At 35.4% G+C, this 23,267-nt stretch overlaps 1 protein-coding gene across 1 annotated transcript in view; it reads left to right on the top strand.

The window, feature by feature from the left end:
* Positions 1–22,780, top strand: part of CDC73 (cell division cycle 73) — a 90,830-nt gene extending 68,050 nt beyond the window's left edge. Inside the window, exons 12-17 of the mRNA XM_060126948.1 lie at positions 3,354–3,389; positions 3,697–3,784; positions 8,741–8,902; positions 11,417–11,517; positions 17,779–17,920; positions 18,839–22,780. Coding sequence (XP_059982931.1) covers positions 3,354–3,389; positions 3,697–3,784; positions 8,741–8,902; positions 11,417–11,517; positions 17,779–17,920; positions 18,839–18,875 — 566 coding nt within the window. The 3' untranslated portion in view covers positions 18,876–22,780. The remainder of the gene's footprint in view (positions 1–3,353; positions 3,390–3,696; positions 3,785–8,740; positions 8,903–11,416; positions 11,518–17,778; positions 17,921–18,838) is intronic.
* Positions 22,781–23,267: the final 487 nt, after the last annotated feature.

The following is a 23,267-nucleotide window of genomic DNA, read 5'->3' as shown; positions in this document are numbered from 1 at the left end:
TCTTAAAACTGATTAAACCTTAAAACCTTTGCTCTTTGATATTTTTCCCAAGATGTCTTACTTCACATTCTTCTGCTTCTTCATGAATAAATGACACTGCTATCAACTCTGTTTCTTAAGTTCAAGACTTAGGAGTTACTCTTTATTTTTCACATTTGCTTATTCCTCTCATCTAATATGTCAGTGAGTTCTGTCAAATTTACCTTTTCTGTATTTCAGATTTATCTATTCTCTGTATCTCCACTGCCACAACTTAAGTCTAAGCCACCAGCATTTCTGTAGACTAGTGCATCTTAAAGTATTGTTATTAGTCCATTACCTGTTTAGTTCTGGTCCCTAACAAGATACAGATAGGAATTAAGGGTACAGTACTGGCACAACATCCAGGTGCATGGCCAGTTTTCTACCTGTTCATTGTTACTGTATTTTATTTAGTTGACCTTGGAAAGTTTACAGAAAAACCTTATGCTTAACCGCACATAATTTGGGTAGCACCACTATAGAATATCGGTGATAGTCCTAACTGAGCTTCCTGCTTTCACGGTTGTCCCTCTTATTTTTATTTTTTTTGCGGTCCGCGGGCCTCTCACTGTTGTGGCCTCTCCCGTTGCGGAGCACAGGCTCGGGACACGCAGGCTCAGCGGCCATGGCTCACAGGCCCAGCTGCTCCGCGGCATGCGGGATCCTCCCGGACCGGGGCACAAACCCGTGTCCCCTGCATCGGCAAGCGGACTCTCAACCACTGTGCCACCAGGGAAGCCCCATGGTTGTCCCCCTTTTGATCCCTTATCTAAATTTATTGTTTTCCCCTTACAGAAGGTGTGATGTGAAAATCAAATTATGTCACTTTCTGGCTTAAAAGTTACAGGGTTTTCCAGTGGCACTTAAATAACAAACTTAACGTTGCCTAGAAAGCCATACATAAAGTGGCTCCTATGTGTATTTTTAACCTCATCTCCTGCCACTCTTCCTTTTGTCCCCATGGTCTGTCTGCACATTTGCAGTTCCATAAGCATGACAGTTTCTTCCTGCCTTTGGCATTTGCCCACATTCCTACCTCTTACCAAGACTGTTCTTTCACTTGTTCTTTGCAAGTTGGCTCTTTTTTGTCCTTCAAACCTCAGCTTAAATGCCATTTCCTTTGAGAGGCTTTTTCTAAGCATTTTGTCTAAAGGACACTTTAATATCAGTGTATATTCTCTTTGCTCCTTAATATTATGTATTCAAATTTGTTTATATGTGTTTGTTTGCCTATTTGTTATGGTCTGGTTCCCCTATTTTACTGAAAAGTCTTTGAGGGCAGGGATTATTTCTGTTTTATTTATCATAAAAATAAGAACCTAGCAGAGTGCCTTGTACATAGGCTGTGAATAAATATTTAAGTAAAGAATATTAATTATATTTGAAATCAAGCATAGTAACAGTAGTTGCCTCTTCTCAGCTTGTAAACAATTGGTCATTGCGTTTGCGGAAGGCAGTGGTAGTGGTAGAGGCACAAGCAGCAGTAGCAGTTTACGTCAGCGGGGGCCACGAGGTTCAGTGAATGGTAAATATGCCCAGGGCCCAGGACCTGGACAACTTGCCTTGATGTTTTTAAGACTCTTAAAACAGAATCAAGATGTAGAAATTGTTATCTCTGATTTATGGTTGGGGACAACTGAAGCTGAGCGGCATTCATCTTAGCGTGCTGGGGTAATTTGCCTGTGAAGCGGCACAGTGGGGATAGAATCGAGATCATCCGAGTACAGGCTCTTGCTCTCCATCACTCTCCTTGTGGACTCGTATTATTCTGCTCTTTGCTCCCCCATCCTTTAAATCAAGCTTATCCTTAGCATGTTCATCTTCATGTCCCTGTCTTGGTCCTTAATTGTATTTGTTTTTTTACTAAACACCTAAAGTTTATTTTTAATATGTGAGCTTTTATACTTTGTGTTTTTGCTACATTAAGTCTTCTCAGCCTTGATTTGAGAGAATCTTTTCCTATATTCCAGGGTCCATTGTGGGTTCCCTTAGCAAATCAGTGGTACTTCAGTTGAAGATTTCTTTGTTCTCCTTAGTCATTCAGCAGCTCCCGTCTACAGTTTATCCATCTCTCTGTCCATCCCATCATTCCTGTATCCCGCCAGCAAATTCAAAGTATTTATTGAGATTGTATTACATTCCAGATGACACTATCTAGCTGTATCCATGTATACATGTCAGATGTATCCATGAGTACTATTTCTAAAAATAATTTAAGAAAGTTTTAGTATTTTTTTCTCAGGAAGAAGAAAGATGAGAACACCATAATAAATATGTGTGTGAACTTGTATTTGTATATATCCTTCTCTGCTTTCTGTGGCTAGAAGAATCATACTTGTGGACTACGTAATATTTTCTCACAATGAAATAGCTATATAAAGGAGTACAAAGTATTAGTTAAAATTTAGCATTTTACTGCTTTTAAAATGGAACATATTCCAAAGATGTGTGTGCTTTCCTTTAAAAGTGGTATCTCTAAGAACTAATGTTGAATTAGAATTTTAAATTGTTGAGTTTTTTTGTGTGTGATTTTAAAAAATTAATTGTAGCACAGCACATGGCATGTAGAAGGCAGTCAATAAAAATTTATTGTATGAATAAATACTGAAAATTGAACATACATCACTTTTTATTGTAAAATATGTTAATCTTGAACTAGGCTGATATTGCCATTATTATGCCAACAAATATTTTTGTGTGTTATAAAGTCCATTGTATATACAAATAATGAAAAGATACAAATATTCATGTTTTTATAACATGTATTCAAAATTATTGATAATACGGGCAATTCCAGAATAAAGAGCTTTACATGACTCATTGCCTATAATGTTTTCTTCTGCTAATAAAAACCCAAAAAATTTTAAAAAGAGAGAAAAAGGTAAATATTTTAGGTCTTAGTCCCCAGTAATGTCTTTGTTTTTCTCCACAGCGGTTAAGTACATTTCCCTCTCCCAGCCCTTCCCCCAGAGTTAGATGCTCTTGTAGTACTCTGTTTTTGCATTTATTACAGTATAATCAGTTAATTCAGAAGTTATTTATTTGCTTCCTTTTCTAGATCCAAGCATCCATGAATGTAGATACTCAGTGCCTACCAATGCCCATGTATCCCCTTTCCTTGTGACCACTGATTGTTGAAGTGCTAAGGCACTGTAGTGGTTTTGTGAAGCAGAGAAATAACTTAATATTATTTAAGAAGATTGCAATACATTTAAAAATTCTACAACTAGTCATATATAAATACAGATATTTTAGGCCTTATTTACTTTGTAGGTTTGAAAATAAGAATGTGATTTTCATAACAACATTTTGAATTTTTTTCTTTCTTACAGTTTCTCAAGCCAGACCTCCCCCAAATCAGAAGAAAGGTAAGGTTGTGCCTGTGACTCTAAACTTACTTTAAAAAAGTAAACGTGAGTAAGCTAGCTTACAAAATCAGGGCTGATTGCGTGCTTGTGCATTTATACCAAATGTTTGTGTTTGGTGTCTGTTCTGAGTAGTCAGTGCTCAAGTCATCCTGATCATTAAATATTCTGAGTATCACTGCTGACTAAAATATTTTTTAGCTCAAAAGAGTTAAAATTACAAATTTACAAACTTTTAACTTATAATTAGGAAAGTAACTATAATTCCTTTGAATAACATATCTGCTCCTTTAAAATTTTGTCCTTATAGGATCTCGAACACCCATTATCATAATTCCTGCAGCTACCACCTCTTTAATAACCATGCTTAATGCAAAGGACCTTCTACAGGACCTGAAGTAAGCAATTTCTTAAACTGTTCTTTTCATAGGACATGGAACTATTGTTGAGAATTAGTGTTACTAATGCAGTATTTATTTTGAGAAAGCAAAAATTCAGTTTCAGTGCTATAGGCTTTACAGATAGTCTCAAATATAAATTTCAAAACAGTATATTCTTTTATATCAATACTGTGGGGAAAATTATAGAAACTCTGACTAAAGTTTTAACGAAGAAGGTATTATTGTATTAATTTTTAACGTGAATTATTTTGCTCCAGCTGAAGAGCTTGAAGAGGTTCTAAAACAAATTCAGGTTGTCTTCTCCTCACTTCCAAATTCTGGTTAAAGAACCAAAAAAGTAATATGAACGTTAAATAATTAGATGTATATACCTCCTAGAGGGAGGAGGAGGGACCATACTTTTTTAACCTAGACATCAGTAAAAGATAGTTGAAGAAGTGAAGAGGAAATCTATATCCTGTGTTAAAATTTCCAGATGCTTAACTTTCTCAGTAAAATAACGATGACGATTCTTAAAAAAGAAACAAAACAACCTCACCTCCAAAAAGAAAATCATGCTGCTTCTAAATAACTTATGACTAATTAAAAATGAGTAACAAAATAAGTTGTAATACTTGCTGATTCCAGGTTTTACCAAATGCAGAATTGAATTTTGAGTGCCTGTGACTTAAATAGCTGTATAAAAACCTAAGTAACTGGCACATACAAGTGTATTCATATGGCGTTTTTTCTTTAGTACTTTTGAGTGAAATTTTCAGTGAACCTTTCCCTAATAACAATGTGGAAAGAAGGAATTTTTAGGTTTTATATTTTTATATTTTATTAGGCTTTTTTTGTGAAGTTTAGTATTCCGACAGTGTTGTGGATTACTCAGATAATGTACAGTCTGCAGTTCCTCAAGTAATCTACAGTTGGATGAATATGAAATATAATTATTTTGGCCCATCTCTTTAAATAGATCTGATAATATAAAATATTATTTTATAATAAAGATAGCAAGTAGTGCATGGAAATCACAAACTAAATTTTAGCATCTTTCTCTTTAGCCTTACTACAGAGAAGCCAAACAATTTAACAAGACTACCTTCTTTGGATAGATCATGCCTAATTTTTCTCCTCAGTTTAAAACACTCCCTTCATTGTTTAACACCTCATTGCAGCTGACATCTCCCCTGCAGCTTGAGTCAGCTGGAGGCTTTGCTATGTAATTAATGCATAATTGAAACCTCCTCCACACAATTATAGTACTGGCTGTAACCCATAGCTCATGTTGGCATAGATTCTGTTTGGTTTCATGTAAAATTGAGGATTCTTCAGTTTTCTAGCCCTTCAATTAAGTAAATGAAACGAAATAAAATAAAACCTGCCTTCACCTTTAACATTTTAAATAACAAAATTAAGGTTGTATCATGGAAATATGAAAAAGCACATTTTACATTTTAAAACATGATCTTGAGAGAAGTTTCACTGGGACCATAAGTTTATTTAAAATAAACTGATTGGATGGCACTTGTGACTCTGGCCACGATGGTCCTCTCACAGGGCAGAGTTCCAAAGAGGAAAGATTGCACGGAGAGAGTGCTCCAGAGATAGGCAGAGGGTTCCCCTTGCATTAGTCAAATACTGTTCAGCACACACATGTGAGGGAACCACTTAAGGCCTGGGGAAGAGCAGGCAGAACGCTTACTGGAGCTTACACTGGACCATAAATAGTTCGTGTTCCCTGCTGCCACATGCAGTGCAGAATGATTCAACCACTCTGGAAAACCATAGAGGAGTTAATTTTTTTCTTATTACATTGAAGGTATTATTGCACTACCTTCTAGCTTCCTTTGTTGATGATGAAGAGGTCAGCTGTGGTAATCAGTCCTTTTAAAGAAATCTGCTTTATCTTATTATTTTAAAGATCATTTTAAATTTATCTGATGTACCTAGGTGTAGATTTCTTGTATATCCCACCTTGGGATTCAGAATTGAATCTATGGATTTGTGTTTTTCATCAGTTTGGGAAGTCTTGGCTCTTATCTCTTTAGATATTACCTGTGTGTTCTCCCTTCATCTCCCCTTTTTTCTTTCTTTCTGGGATTTAAATGAGACATACTTTAAGACTTTCTCATTTCATCATCCATGTCTCTTAAACAGTTCTACTTTCCATCTGTTGCTCTGTCACCTGCATTCTTGATCATTTCTGTAGGTATAACTTGTAGTTTGTTTCTTTGACCATCCCCTAGTCTAGTCATTCCATTTTAAAATTCAGATATCTTATTTTTTCTATTTTAGTGGTCCTGTTTAGTTCTTTTTCAAATCTTTGGTCTCTCTCTCTTTTTTAAAAATAATTTCTTTTTCCCTGTACGTATTAGTAGGCTTGTTTTACAGGTTTGGTCTTTGATAGCTGCATCACTGGAAGTCCTTACTAATCATTTTCTTTTGATTATTGTTTCATTCATTATACCTCATTTCCTTGTGTGTTTAGTTTTGGGTTTTTTTTAATATTCATTTAATGGTTTTCATTTAGTAATTTCTGTTCATTTTCCTTGGAATTTTTTTCTTGTGGAAATTCTTTGAGTTCCAGAATGAAGATTTGTGTTTGTGTCTGCTAAGCACCTGGGAGCATAGCCAATCTAACATTGCTTTAAGTTAAATTCTCAGTTTGAGGTTTAACATTCAGAAATTATTGTTAATTCCCCCCCACCCCCACCCCGATTTCAGCTTCTTTTATTTAGGAGAAAGGAACTATATATTTTTTTTTAAGATTTTTTTTTTTGATGTGGACCATTTTTAAAGTCTTTATTGAATTTGTTACAGTATTGCTTCTGTTTTATGTTTTGGTTTTTTGGCCCTGAGGCATGTGGGATCTTAGCTGTCCAACCAGGGATCAAACCTGCAACCCCTGCATTGGAAGGTGAAGTCTTAACCACCACTGGACCACCAGGGAATTCCTGAAAACTATATTTTTAATCTGTGACATATCCATAAAATTGTTCTGTTTTTCAAAATAACGTAAACTTAAAATCTGGAACTTAACCTCAGTATATCAACTCATTTGCATTTTATACTAAGAAAATTATTTTACTAGAACTGTTCTTGTTTAAACAGTAATGACTTTAATCATATCACCCATACTCCTTCACCCTCATAGAATGCAAAGTGGAATAAATAAATTGCAAATATTGGATGAGTCAGTGGATATCAAAATATTTCTCCAGATCACAAATATCCATCCAATCAGTTGTGTATCATTGCTGGTTGTATTCATTAGAGCACTTTTTGTTGTAAGTATTAAAAACCAACTCAAAGTAGCCTTATCAAAAAATAATTTATTAGCTCAATATAACTAGTCCTAGCTTCTGACACAGCTGGACTCAGTGCTAAATGAAGTGATCAGGAGTTAGTCTCTCTGTCTCTTAAGCAGGTTCTCCTGCTTCAGGGGCAAAGATGACCATCAGAAACTCCAGGTTACCAAAAATGCCAGGATTAAGTCTTATCTGCCTGGCTTGTATAACACATTTATTTCTGAACCAGTCACTGTGGTCAGGGTTGTTAACTCTTGCTTTAACTCCAAGTGAGGTCCAATTTGCAATTCCGAGATTTGATTATTCTTGCACTTGTCAGGGTGTTGGTTAGGGCTGGGGTGGACATGGGGGGCAGGAAAACGGGTGGGCAGTGGGTTTATTTCTAGTTTACATTATTTATATTATACTGAACTTAACCCCCAGAGTCCTAGCTTTATGTAAGAAGGAACTTCTGTTAGATTCTCTACCTTGAGCAGAATATGGGCCTTGTTTCCTCTTCCAGGAGTCTAGTGAAATATAGTGTCAATAAAAGACAAAGCTTAAGTTTAATTAGTTTGCCAGTGCCTTCCGTGGATGGAAAGAAGTCTGCAGTGTTATTCTAACCTCTTTGAGTTCCCTACTTTACTCAGTCTTTGGCCCAAGAGTTCTTTACTTCTTGCTAGCTAGCTCAGAGATGCCTTTAGAATGTTCTTCATACTTTATCCCACTTTGGAAAACTTTCTGACAGTTTCTTTTAAAGTTAAACATACCCAATGATCCAACAGTTCCACTCATAGGTATTTATATAAGAGAAGTGAAAACATACGTCCACAAAAAGACTTATACCAGAGTATTTATAGTAGTTTTATTTGTAATAACCGCAATTTTGGAACCACCCAAATGTACCACAGGAGAATGTATAAACAAATTGTGGCATATTCATACAATAGAATCTTATTCAGCAGTAAAAAAGAATTCATTGCTAGTTCACTACCAATATACCCCTCAGCATGGATGAATATCAGAAACATTAAATTGAATGAAAGAAGCTGGGCAAAGAAGAGTACAATTCTGTACGATTCCGCATATATGAATTCGTAGGACAGGCAAAACTCATCTGTGGTGATGGAAAGCAGAATTGTATGGTTTCCTGTTGGGGGAGGAGGATGGGGATTTACTGAAAGGTACAAGAGGAAACTTTTCTGGTCTGTTGCACATGTTCTGTATCCTGATGGGAGTGGTGGCTACCATGTGGAAAGGGGTGTTTGCTGATGCTCCTGGGTAGACTGAGTCACCTAGCTAGCCACGTCAACTCCATTTCAAGTGACCTTTGAGTTATAGTAAAATTTGCCTCTTACTAGCATTTGAGAAATCAAGAATTAGTGTGGTTGTTTAATCTTGAGGAATACTAAATGCTAGATGAAGGAATATAAATTGGGTGTCTGTGTGTGAGACTGACACACACACATACTGACTTCTGGCCTAAGTGAGCTTGAGTTCTACTTGGCATGGGAAGTAAAGACCCATACTCTTCAAGCATTATGATCTGTACATGCGGAGTGGGTTTATATCAAAAAATAATGTTTTTGGTTTAAAACTATCATTATTTAAAAAATCATTTCAAAATACGATTTCTTTTCTTTTTAACGATTCCTGTGGAATCATTTCTGTTTTTTGAAAGGTTTGTCCCATCAGATGAAAAGAAGAAACAAGGCTGCCAACGAGAAAATGAAACTCTAATACAGAGAAGAAAAGACCAGATGCAACCAGGGGGCACTGCAATTAGTGTCACAGTTCCTTACAGAGTAGTGGACCAGCCCCTTAAACTAATGCCTCAAGACTGGTAAATTAATGTGTATTTTTCACATAGTCATTAAAGTCATTAATTTTTTGTGTAATGAACAAGTATCAAATTTTATCATGAGTTCTAGATAGAACCTATCCTTGAAACCTGTGTTCATGTCTAATTTGGTCATCAGTAATGTTAACATTCTAGTAATACCTAAGTAATATATTTTGGATGTCTGAACTTTATTTTACTTATAAGAAACACAAACTTCTGGAAAACTTGGAGAGTAAAAATTCTTTCCACTTGTCCATTTATTCTGGATCAGCTTTTAGAACAAAATTTTCAAATAGACTAATGTTGTTTTAGAGGGCCTATGTTTTAGATTTTTGATTTGGAGAATTCAAATTTTTTAGTAAGAAGTGATAAGTGAAAGCATTGTTACTTTTATTGTAAGGAAATAATTTAACAAAAATAATAACATCACCCCGGTTCAGCTCTTTTATTGCATTAAAATGTCCTTTAATAAAATATTAAGCTATTGGTTTGGCCAAAAAGTTCGTTCATGTTTTCCTGTAAGATGTTACGGAAAACCCAAACGAACTTTTTGGCCAACCCAATCTTTGTAATATAAAGTGTGTATAAATTCAGATACATGAATTACCTTAAATTGTTTAATTAATCTAAGCCAGAGTAAAAATACAAAGTCTAAGTGTGCATCTCTCTGATATAGAGAGTGTAACACATTGATGCATTAGCTGAAATTTACCTTTGAAGTACTTATTAGTCTTCAGATGTTAGGAAGTCAAGCCATCGAGAATATTAGTATGTTAAAAATTTACTAAAGAATCAAGGGTTCTTGTATTAGAATTCTCCTTTAGTACCTAACAGAAATACTTTGAGTTATATATGAGGTCCTAGCCATTGGTGTCATAACCTAGGGATAACATTTTCCTTACCTTTCTTCTGTTCTCTGTTAATTGTCCTCTCAGGAGTTCACTGGGAATAGTATTTTTATTATCCAGCTCACCTGCTAACCCTATGAGACACACTAGGATCTAGGGGACCTCTGTCTAGCAAATCCTCTTTACTTTGGCAGGTACCTTGGACCTTCAACTATTGTATGGTGCAAGTTACATCATAAAATTAAGAGGCCATTTAATAGTGTGCTCCATTACCAAAGATGGTTTAGGCAGTATGGAGCATATATCCCATGAAGGAGGAACTTTTTAATTTAAGGTTGAATTTTAGCCTTAGAGATTTTGAGCAGGTTAAGAATTTTAAGCTGTGGTTTTTCATAGTAACTTTGATCACTGCTGTAAGTCTTTAACTTGAATAGAAGGTAACTTTGGCTTAATATTCTGTTGGATGTACAGAGTCTCCATCTAATGCAGTGATTACCAAAGTGTGGTCTGTGGACCTCTGAGCATTCCCAGGACCCTTTCAGGGAGTTGTAAGGTCAGAACTCTTTCCATTGTAACACTGAGTTGGCTATTCATGTGATTTCTTAGCCCCCATACAGGACAATAGCATAACCAGTGCACAAGATCAATCATTGATTTCCCTCCCTCTCTCCCACTCTGCTCTCTTCTCCACACTCCTCCCCTCCCTCCTTCTCTCTTCTGGCTAGTGGACTGTTCTCTAGTATGCTTGTGCATTTCTGTAAAATAGGGGTAATAATAGTTTACCTCACAGGGTTGTTTTGAAGGTTAAATGTGTTAACATAAGTAAACTGCTTAGACCAGCACTGGCACATAGTAAATGCTCGTAGTAAATCTAATGAGTGTTAGTTATTATTGTTGATGTTATGATTTTGTTCCCACCTCTTTAGTTGTAGGCTTATACTGTGTACGGCTTTTGTACTTATTATAATTTCTCAGTTTAATTAAATTTTCTGGAAGCTAATGAAATATGAGGGCCTAGAAAGAGATTTGTGCTTTTTAGGAAAATGAAGTTGAATGGCTGGGAAAAACAAGTTGCTTTAGAAAAAACTTAGAGAATTTAGGGTGAGTGAAACAGCTATAAAACAATTGAAAACGTTTAAAAGTTTAGGTAATTTCTGTACTCAGATTATTTTCCAGATAATCAGAACTCAAAATAAGGCCTTTGAGCTTTATAAAATGGTTAGCAAATTATTATAATTTATAACATTTTTAAAGTGAAATATTTAAGATGCATTTGAATTTTAAATGATTTTCTTTTAAAACTAACTTTTTCAATTAACAGATATGCTACTGTTCCCTGTTGCATAAGCAAAATGGGCCCTTTAATTAATAGAAGGGGCAGAGATAAAAGGCTAAAAGGGTCACGTATAGGACTGTGCATGTAATTATGTTTAAATGACTTAGGTGTAAAAAACAACACATGGGAAATGTAGCAATCATTATGTACCCTAATGGTAACATTATAATGAAAAGTTATGGTAATGCAGTACTGTGTTTGCCTCACAGAAGTATTGACAGGAGACTATTGCAGGAATAATGATGAGACTCTTTCCATAAGGATTATAGTAACCAAGAATATTTGAGATACTCAGCCTCCACTCTTCCCTTCCCTCTTTTCTATTTATAGGGACCGGGTTGTAGCAGTTTTTGTGCAAGGTCCTGCATGGCAGTTCAAAGGTTGGCCGTGGCTTTTGCCTGATGGATCACCAGTCGACATATTTGCTAAAAGTAAGAGTCTCTTTATTTTTACTGCTTATCTAATACAGAAATGCTTTTGCTTTCCTTCCTTCCTTCCTTCCTTCCTTCCTCCCTCCCTCCCTCCCTCCCTCCCTCCCGGCTATGCACATGTGATGTGTATACCAAAAGATTCCTGTTAAGTACCACATATTTTAATTTTTAAGTACCTGTGAAATTTTTTTTTTTTTTTGCGGTACGCGGGCCTTTCACTGTTGTGGCCTCTCCCGTTGCGGAGCACAGGCTCCGGACGTGCAGGCTCAGCGGCCATGGCTCACGGGCCCAGCCACTCCGCGGCATGTGGGATCTTCCCGGACCGGGGCACGAACCCGTGTCCCCTGCATCGGCAGGCGGACTCTCAACCACTGCGCCACCAGGGAAGCCCTTGTGAAATATTTTAAAGCCTTTTTGGAACATTAATATTTTCTGTGTACTTATATCTAACAGTGATATTGCCTATCCCATAACATTAATAAATCATTAATATTGTTGCGTGTCCCTACACTTTTATTCACTTTGTTAGCCAGTTTTTAAATGGGTTGACTTTCACCTGCTACTCCCACTATCTGGAGTGGTTGCTGCACGACTGGCCTTTTTCTGTTCATTTAGGTCTCAGCCAAGTAAGTACTCTGTCCTTTAGGGAGCCCTTCTCTGACCACCCTGGAAGTAGCCGTTACTTCCTCCCAGTTACTGCAGTGGTAACACTCACTGTTGCTTGACATTATCTTATTTTCGTATCTGTATTGTAGTCTTCCCTGGCTAGAATGCCAGTTCCAGGATGGGAGCAGCCTTATCTGCCTCGTTCACTGTTGTATCATCAGCACAGAAGAGAGCATGGCGTTGGGAAGCATTCAGTAGATACCTGTTAAATGGATAGATTTCATGTGTCTTATGTCTTTTATTGACCCTATTTTGGTATGTATTGATATACCAAAAGTAGATGAATTTAAGCTTGTCTTTTTTTTTTTCTTTTTTTTTTGTTTTGCGGTACGCGGGCCTCTCACTGTTGCAGCCTCTCCCGTTGCGGAGCACAGGCTCCAGACGCGCAGGCTCAGCAGCCATGGCTCACAGGGCCCAGCCGCTCTGCGGCATGTGGAGTCTTCCCGGACCAGGGCACGAACCTGTGTCCCCTGCATTGGCAGCCAGACTCTCAACCACTGCCCCACCAGGGAAGCCCTAAGCTTGTCTTTTTATTGGTAGGGATAGTCTAATTATCATTTAATTTGAGTACCCATTTAAGTTAGTAACATTAGTAAAATTACTTTTTAAAAAGCATCCTCATGAAACAGGTATGTTTGTTAGAAATAACAACTTTACTTATTATGAATGTAGATTATGCTACTGTGAAACCCAGCTTTTTTTTTTAATCAATTTTAGTTTTTGTTAGTGGTACCACCATTCTTCCAGGCTGGAAACTGCCCAAGCTTGAAAACTTTTAATCACTTATTCTCCTGCCTTCATTCAGTTTTAAAAATGAATTCTAATATGATGGTAGCTTTTTATGTTATTTCAGAAACCTGAGTAATGCACAGGTTTGATAAATAGAAGTCAAAGATGTAGAGAGAATGGGAGTTTTAATGAAAGCAAAATGTCAGTGAACACTAATTTTGTTGTGTTTTACCTACTTGCTTGCCTTGTTGAATAATACTGTAATAAAAAATGATTAGAATGTCTTCAAGATATAAATGCTCTCTAAATTCATTGTTGTTTTGTTCAGATTGATAGTCTTCAGAAATTTAGATAAGAACTTAGAGATTTTTTAAAAAGTTAACAATAATAATTTTCTTCCAAGAAGTTTTCTTTCTCTTCAGCCTTCCTTCTTTACTTATCAGCATTTACAATGAAAGTACTCTTGCCCCTTGCATCATAAAAGGAAACAAAACCCTTTCCTCTTACCTCACCTTTTCTTCTAGCTGGCTCTCCTTTCCTTTTACAGCCAAGCCTTTGAAAGAATTGTCTCTACTCGCTCACTTTCTGTTTGATTCTCAGGCTACTGTAGTTGTGCTCTCTTGCTTGCCCACTAAACTGTTCCCGCCAGACTCACCAGTGACCCAAATATTGGATACTTTTGATCTCCTTATCAGAATTTTACTCTCGATCCATTTCCTCCTTTCTAAATGTTCTTTTCTGAGGGCTTGTTACATTTTCTCAGACACTAGCTGCTCTTCCTCTGGCTTTCAGTGACATATTTGTGTTCCCGCTTCTCTTCTCCTATAATTACACATACTCTCTCAAGGAGATCTGATAGCTTTCAGCTACCATCTGTATCCTCTGTTTATAAAAGTTATGTCTCTGGCTTGATATTCTGGGTCTGCCTATCTCGCTGATGACCAGGTGACTCCTTGTGAAGTCCCATCGGTGTATCAGGACTCAACCTGTTCCAAGTGGAATCTATTGTCTTATACCCTCTGTCATCCCCAAGCTGTTCTTTGCCTGAGTCAATTTTTTTTTAGTAATTTGCCTAAGCCAGAAATTTAGAAATATGTTATCTCTTAGCTTTTAGCTGGTCTCCTTGCATTTAACTCTTGACTCTTCTAGCTCCTCACCTTTTCCCCATAACCCACATAGAAAATGATAATCTCTATATAGCATAGGAGTAAACTGAGGGTACTTGGTAAAAAAAAATTATATTTTCTTCATATTGCACAGTAAGAAAATACAAAGGTTTAGAAAAGATTTTAAATATTGGATTGTGTAAAATTTCCAAATAAAATCTTTTCAAAATTATGAGAGATTTGAGCTTGTAACCAGATATAGCTTTTAAAAAATATTATTTTTTAAAAATTTATTTACTTATTTATTTTTGGTTGCATGGAGTCTTCATTGCTGCACGTGGGCTTTCTCTTGTTGTGACGAGCGGGGGCTGCTCTTCATTGCAGTGCGCAGGCTTCTCATTGTGGTGGCTTCTTTTGTTGTGGAGCACCGGCTCTAGGCATGCGGGCTCAGTAGTTGCGGCATGTGGGCGCAGGCTCAGTAGTTGTGGCGCACGGGCTTAGCTGCTCCGCGGCATGCGGGATCTTTCCGGACCAGAGCTTGAACCCGTGTCCCCTGCACTGGCAGGCAGATTCTTAACCACTGCACCACCAGGGAATTCCCCAAAATATTATTTCTTATGCTTGAAATGGTTACATACATTTGTTGATCAAGATTTTTAAATGATGATTTCTTCAAATTTTTGAGTTAATCATTGTGAAAACTTTTTCATTTAATCTTCTGTATTATGTTGTCCCTTTGTCATTTGACATGCCATCGTTTATCTACCGAAATACTACTTAAGAGCACCTTTCTATTTCTTTTCTTTCTTTGTTCCTGCAAAAAAGCGTTGACAACATTCATGCAGTTTGCAAAAAATGAACAATTCTGAATTGTGTGAAGTATTTTGCTTTAGTGTTCATTGTTTCCCCAGATAACTGGCTTCTTATAAGAAGAACTTTGTTTCCTCTATTTTTACTGAGGCTTAAAAATTATGTCTTTTATGAGTAAGAAACACTGGACTTACTGGAATTCCTCCAGGGAATTCCCTAGACTGGCAGCTGAGTTCTTGCTGGGGTTGGTTACACCTGCACTGCCCAAAACAGAAGCCACCAGCCACATTTGACTGGTCCAAATTGAAATGTTCTGTCAGTGTAAAATATACACCAGATCTCAGAGACTTATACAGGACAAAAATAAAATATCTCATCAATAATTTTATATTGATTACATGGTAAAATACATTTTAGATAAACTAGCTTAAATAAAACCTTAAAATTAAAAAAAAAAGATGTTTTATGGTGTCTTGGTGTAAGTTTGCTTGCCACCATTGCTTCATGCTAATAACATACTTTGTATGATGAGAGAAACCATATGTTTCCTCATTTGTGACTTAACCTTTTTGGACTCTGATATTGTTTTAATTTAAAAAGTTGTGTATTCTATTGGAAAAATAAATACTGTGTAAACTAAATCTACTGAAATTAGTAAAGGGGATTATAGGCCTTTATATAAGGCTTTATTATTTATTTTAAATTAATTAATTAATTAATTTTGGCTGCATTGGGTCTTCATTGCGGTGCGTGGGCTTCTCATTGAGGTGGCTTCTCTTGTTGCGGAGCACAGGCTCTAGGTGCACAGGCTTCAATTCAGTAGTTGTGGCACGTGGGCTCAGTAGTTGTGAGTCATGGGCTCTAGAGCGCAGGCTCAGTAGTTGTGGCACACAGGCTTAGTTGCTCCGCAGCACGTGGGATCTTTCCGCACCAGGGCTTGAACCCATGTCCCCTGCATTGGCAGGTGGATTCTTAACCACTGTACCACCAGGGAAGCCCTATATAAGGCTTTAGATAAGTCATTTTAAAACTTATAACTCATGTATTTTTAAGAATGATTTTTAAAGCAAATCATACTTCGAACATTAGAAAAGAGAAACATGTAGTAAATCACAATAGAGAGTATTCAAATATTGACTTCATTTAATTTAAAAGTTTAAAGAAACTTAAAAAATATTTTTTACACATATAAATAATAATTTTTTTGAAAGTGAGTTTTCTGAATCCATAACGGATAGTCCCTTTAAATGAATTGGCTTAAATTGATTAATTTGAATTAAATTCAAAATAAATGTGCTCAATGAGGAGACCTTTATTTATGAAAGCAAATAATTTAGAAGTAATATTTATGTGTTTTTTGGGGGCACAAATGGTTTATTTTGTATTTCCATCAAGGAATTAGACCTTGATTAGTTAACATCAAAAGCCAGTAAGTCTGCAAGCAGTATGGAACAAGCAATCTGTAAATCAGCTACTTAAAAAAATTAACAGTCAATCATTTTCTCTTTAGAAACTCCTAATAGTAGATGATAATGGTGATAGTAATGATCATATCTTATGTGTTAGAAAAAAAGTAAAAAATGGAAAGAAAAGGTAAACATCTTCCATGTACACAAGTAAAACTAACACTCCACTGATGATAAACTGATTGCAAATACAATAATAAACTGGTGAGGATGGTCCAGCAGGACGATCAAGGAAGAAGATTCAAAGTCAGTGTTTATGGTCACCTTTTAACGTTTGGCAGCAGACACTTGTTGGGAAGTTTAGTCCTAGAGTCTTTAATCTCCCCAGCAACCAGAGACAGCGTTTGAAAACGAAAATCAGATAATTTCACCTCCTTGCTCCAAACTATCTAGTGGTTTACTATCACATTTGGAATAAAATTCAGATTTCTTATCATAGCTGAATAGGATCTGCATATAGGACGTTGCCTACAAAAGTTGTTCTTGTTTGTAGGGCATTCCAAGCTTGCTTCTAAGGGCCTTTGTATCAGCTGTTCCTTCTGCCTGAAATCCTCCTCTTCTAGATCTTTGCTAGACTCTCTTTTTATATCATGCAAATATCTACTTCCAGATAACCTTCTCCAGAGACCTTCCAGTTGTTTCTTCTTCCTTTTTCATTTCTCACCAAGTTCCATTAGTTCTCACTTGCTAATTATCTCTTGAATCTTTCTTGTCATATGTGTATCTTCTTCCCAGTAGAGCAAATCTCTTTCTCCTCTAGATTACTATGCTGTATCATCAGTCTCTGCTATACACTCTGCAGTGAATCCCTACATCTCCTAGGTAAAAGTCCAAACTCCTGAATATGGCCTACAAGGCCAGCATTGCTCTGAACTTCTATGGTCTTAGCTTTTATTCATTCCCTGTGTTATTTTTTTTCTCCCTACCTTACTTTGCATGATGCAATTTTGTTAAATTTCTTTAGTTCCTAGACTAAACCTTTTTCTCTTTGAGCATGTTCTTTTTGTTAACTGGATCACTTTTCTGTGTAATTCTGTGTAATTCTTACTCCACCCTGCCTATCTAAGCCTTTTCTGAATCCCACGATGTGGGAAAGGTACTATTCTCTTGTGTTCCTATGATATTCTACTACCTTTATCATACTGTATGTGAGTAGTCTTTTTCTTCTTCTTATCCTTCACCGGATCATATGCATTTTATTTTACCTCATTTTTTATTTCAGTCCCCAGTGGCTGGCATGTATAAGCCTCAGTAAATTTTTGTTGAATTGAATGTTTTGGGAGATACTACAGTGCTCAGCCTCTTATTTCAAAGATCACTTTGGTTATAATACAGTTTTGGTTGGTGGAAGAAAGGTTGACTTTTTTTTTTTTTTAAGTTTTTTCGATTAATGTCTGTGTTTGGGTATTTTTATTCTTTTATAAAATATTTTTATAATTTTGGTTGCAGTTTGAATAAAGAGTATTATTTCTCCCCCCCTGTAGTTAAAGCCTTCCATCTCAAATATGATGAAGTTCGTCTGGATCCAAATGTTCAGAAATGGGATGTAACAGTATTAGAACTCAGCTATCACAAACGTCATCTGGATAGACCAGTTTTCTTACGATTCTGGGAAACCCTGGATAGGTAATCCTGATCCTAAAATGCACTTAACTTCTGCCTTATTTTAGTAATTTTCCTGCCTCCTTATTGGATTTTAAGTTCCTTAAAGTTGTGAACCGTATCCCCCAAAGCCCCTTTAAGACATTGCCTAATTTGTTGTTGATCTAAAATAGATAATTAACCAATATCTTGGTTATACTGACTTGAACAGAGGGAGAAAGGGCTTATAGCTTGGTAGAAAGAGCACTAAATCTGAGTCAGAAGACCTAGATTTTAGTCTTGATTTTGTGATTCGGCTTGAATGAACCATGTGACTTTTCTGAACCTTGTTTTCTGTCTGTCCAGGGAACTTGGACTAAGTAAGTGATCCCTTCGTATTTTGCCAGCACCAAAAGGTCTCTGACTCTGGACTTGAGTTATGGGTAGCTGGCTGCTCATGAAAGGAGTTCAGTTTTTGAATATATCTTAATTACTAGTATAAATTGAGTTCTTAAAGACCTTTGCAATAATATCAGTTTTATAATTGGAAATTTAACAACAGCATGTGATCACAATACCACTGAATCTGTGGTTCTCATTTCAGGTGCTCTGTAAAATCTGTAACTTTCTTGGTCTCTCACCGAATATTATGGGTTTCCTCAAAGTCATAGGTGATTGAGTTAACCCAGTGGTTATAATTGATAATATATTAAAGAGAATCATTTATTATTCTAGCCAGAAGCTCTTAGATTATAGAAATTATTAAGAGGAATGTTTTTTCTGGCTTACTTCAGAAATCCTTATATTCCCAAAGGTTACAGTATCCATTTTTTAGAAAGCAAAACATCCTATTCCAGTGTTGATTTTAAGTTTTAAAAAATGTCAACTTATTTTTACATGTAATATTCTAAAACTTCTAGAATTCTTATAATCATTATAACCTATTATAATATTATTTTTCAGGTACATGGTAAAGCACAAATCCCACTTGAGATTCTGAATTACTTGTTTTCCCGCTTTTCTGGAAATCTGGATTAAGAAGCATGGATACACCGTGATCTAGAGACTGGGACTCAAGCTTTATGAATTTATCAATGAAGAAGGTCACAGATCGATCTTTTATAAAACCTTATTTGATGATTTATGCTTCAAAGGGATGATGCCTGTCATATAAGCAAACTTTTTGGCTTACAACTATTTTTTTAATATTAGCCTTCTAGTCTGTAATGGAAATTGTATATTTTGATAGAATTTTTTTCTCCATTGGTTAAAGTAGCATTACTTAAAATTTGTTTCTTTAGAAAATAAATACAGGTTACAAAAGTGTGTATATGTAGAGGTTATAAGGCTCTCTAAGCCATCTTCTGATTTTTCATTGCTCTATAATTCCTTTTATTGAGAATACTGTGTTATGAATGGTATTAATTTTAATCTCTGGAACTTTCAAAACCAAGCAAAGGGATGTGACTATTTTGAATGAATCAAAATGTCAGCCTGTATATGTACTATATCTGTACTTTCTCTATTTAAAAAGGAATAATGAAAAATCAAGAACAATTCATCACCTTTGGTTGAACTGTTCGGCTTTTCAAGACTTCTTTACTTAAAATGAATACATTTAATGAATGTACATTCTTCTCACTGACTTTGGTAATTTTAAAACTTAGAATGATATATTTCTATCTGTGATATCTTTCCACTTGAAAAATCTCAAAACACAGATTAAAAACCTTATAGGCTATAGTACTTTTTATTTTGGGAGCCAGAGTATGATTTGGGGGAAAGAAATGTATTAGTCCTACTGCAGTGTAACTCTGTCTTTTCTCATAAGTCCACCTTTGATTCTTTGTATGGTATAGGATTTTGAGTCTTCTGTTTCTAGGCATGTTCTTATCTTCCATTATCTTTAAATATTGATAAACTCTCCCAGACACCAAAGAACATATTTGCTTAATTAAGTGTCTGAACAGAAACAAGATAAAAACACTGGTATTTTTATGTGCGTATTCAATATCGTATAAAATATAAAACCTATATTTTAACTTAGTAAAATATTTTACTACTTCTGTACGTTAGACAGAGTGTTGCATCCAAGGTAAAACGAATGAGCGTTTTTCTTGAGTCTTGATCCACCTTTTATTACTTAAAAGCAGCTTTTGGAACCTTTACTCCCCTAAAGAGTTTTCGCCACTAGAATTGTTGCTGATCATTCATCTTATGTCATTTCCCACCCCAGGAATCTCTCGTAGGTTAACATATTTTATGTATACATTTAGCTCTTTCTTATGTTAAGCTGACATTACCTAGCCTCATTTTGAAATTTAATGCTATCGTAAAAATGAGAAGCACTTAATATTTATTTTTTAAGTAACCAAAAAAGTCCATGCCAATAATGAACAGAAAAAGTATTTATTCATATGGAATTCACTAGGTTCCTGAGGAAGAAAGCAGTCAGCGTTTTAAATTAGATTTTAGGATATTTATAAGGTTTGAACAGACTCTGCCCCCCACCCCTTTCTTCCCTTCTCTGCATCCTCTCTTCTTGAAAAGAAAACTCAAATTTGTTCACATTAGAATTTCTCAGCATATAAATCTGTTTTCAAAATAAATTGTGTTGTATAAACTTTCTCCGTGATGAAATAGTCAAGGACTAGAATCTGTAATATTTTAATGTAAGATTACTTGTTAAGACTACTACAAGTGGACATGAACTACCTTTCTATAAAGATTTTTAGTATTTATACTTATGTATGAAATTTATAGAGTGTGGTTAAAATTGGGAACATCTACTTTAAACAGGGTTTATTTTTCTATCTTGAATTTGCCTTACGTGTATTCAGAGGCTCTGGAAATAACATTAGGAAAAGTACAAATATGCTGTTTCATGTATTTGAAGATCAAACCCTTAGTATGTACTTTTTGTCTTTTTCTTTTCCTTTTATTTTTTTTTTGACCTTCATTCCCTTAATTAGGTCCATGTAATTCATTTTATAGCCGTTAATTCTAAGGAAAAAAGCTTCCAGCCCATCACTCTTCATCCTCTCATGGCTCCAGGTCTTGTAGCGGCACCTGTCACAGTGCCTTGCACACAGTAGGCATTCAGTACATATTTATGTGCATGAATGAGTGATGGATTCTCAGTGTAACTGATTTATTACAAAAAAGTACTTTGACTCTACTTGGTCTTGGAGTTTAAAAATACAGAATTGTAATTGTAATTCCCTGTAGGGAATGAAGAGTCCTATGCAGATATTTTAATGGAAAGGAAGTATGCATTAGTAAGTTTGACTTACCCATAAGTAACTGGAGACACCCTTGTCTTGTCTCACCAGTAAAAGAAAGCGCCTTTTCTTCATTCGTAGGACACCTTTTCTGAGTCAGGCAACAGTAAGAAGCTTGTGGGTTTCAGTCAGCAGCTCTCAACCCTGACTGTACGTTAGAATCATTTGGGGGCCTTTAAAAAATTCCGTTGCCTGAATCCTGTTTCTGATTTAATTTGTATGGGATGAGACCTGTTCATCAGTATTTTTAAAAAAGTTGTTCTTCAGGTATTTTATGTTGAGAAAGGATCGAAAATCACTGGCTCAATTTGTTACGAAAACAATGCCAGTATTAAATGTTGTGTCGTCTCCTCCTTTTTTTGTTTTTTGTGTTTTTTTTCTTTTGTGGCCACCTTTTGCACTAGACCATCCCCATTATTGGTGGTATTGGCCTATAGTTCCACAAGACAAATTCAAGTCTTATTTATTTAATATACGAATATTTTGCTGTTTAATATTTAAACAATGTTTAATATATTTCCTTATAAACTAGTATTATAGTTTATGGTTTGTTTCCCATGTGTCCATATCCTTTACTAACTTTTTTTTTTAACAGCAGCGTGACAACAGTCCATACAGAAATAACTAATTCATAATGAGGAAAATTCGTAATTAATTTTTAAGGTAGAAGGAAATAAAGTATTAATTTCTTATCTGCCATGCAGAATTAGACAAATAGAATTTGCTTATGAAAGGAAAGAGGCATACTTTTTAATTGGTCTACACAGAAAAGTAAAAGTAAATTATTCATTTAAATAAGATTCATTATCTAATAAACATTGAAGGAAATATTTTTCCTAAATAAAAAATTTTGTGACTCCTAATAAAATTAAAGTGATGACATTGTTCTTTTTTGGAGGGTGGGGAGGGGTATTTAGTTGCCATATTTCTTACTACATAACAATTTCATTTTATTGGTGTCAACAGTAGGAACAGTGATGATAAGATATACATATGTGGCCAGGAATAAAGTGCCACTTTGCCAGATAACTATTATATGAGTCTTAGTTGTCAAACTAATTCGTTTATAAAATTTTTTGAGACCAACAGTTTATTTTATAATATTACAAATGCAGCCATTACAAAAGCTGGTCAAAATTAAAGGAAACATGAAAAATAAATTTAATCACATTAGCCTTAATATTACGTGACTGAACTTTTATGATTCACTTGGATTTGATATTCAACTGATTACTCTAACCATGGTATATTAACTTTAGAAATAAAAAGGGGAGAAATGACTGAATTTGACATGAGAATTGCATTAGAAATTTTGAAATGCCATGTCCTATATGTTCTGGCCAACTCATTGCCACATTTGGATATATATTGACCCCAGCATGGTTTCTATATTCATATGTTGGAATAATAACTAAGGAAAATTACAAATGTATAATAGATGTATAAAGAATTATATTTAGTAAATGCATAATAGGTAATAACACTTTCAGGTTATTGATTGTTTGGTTTTTTATGTATTATTTTAGGTAGTGTTTATACGAGTATCTTGGGAGTTATAAATGCGTGCCATTTAAATGAGTAAAGCTAATGAAATAAAACCAGTTTTATTGCCAAAATTCAAAAAGTGGGGTGATACTATGTCAAATTTAAGTAAATGACCTATCTCTGAGAATTTTGTTTGCCATTGAATTCCATTTCTATCCACTTTACATTTACTAAAAGCTACTTAACCTCCAAGTTTGATTAAAGTGCTTTAATATGTAATGTGGTTCATGTACATGGTGTAGGCACTAGAAGTGATTGTCTAGCCACCGATTTTATTATTTCTCAAGCAAAGTGGTTCTTGAGTAGAGTTTAAATTTGGGCGGTGTAACCTGATAAAGTGTTGTACTCATTCTGATTTAACATCAGTGGATTTTTAAGTCTCTGGTTTAATTGTGAATAAAACATTTTGTGGTACTTTAATACTACCCTCCCCGTGCCCCCATGCCCCACCAGAAGAATCACATTCAGCCAAGAAGACAGAAACTGTACTGTGGGGTAGGATGTAGATGATGAAAGTCTTCACATAAAATGATTCATCGGATTTTTCAGGCACAGTATTCCTCTGT

Source organism: Lagenorhynchus albirostris, chromosome 2 (genome assembly GCF_949774975.1).
Source record: "Lagenorhynchus albirostris chromosome 2, mLagAlb1.1, whole genome shotgun sequence".
Lineage (NCBI taxonomy): Eukaryota > Metazoa > Chordata > Mammalia > Artiodactyla > Delphinidae > Lagenorhynchus > Lagenorhynchus albirostris.
This window is presented reverse-complemented; position numbering and strand designations above follow the sequence as displayed.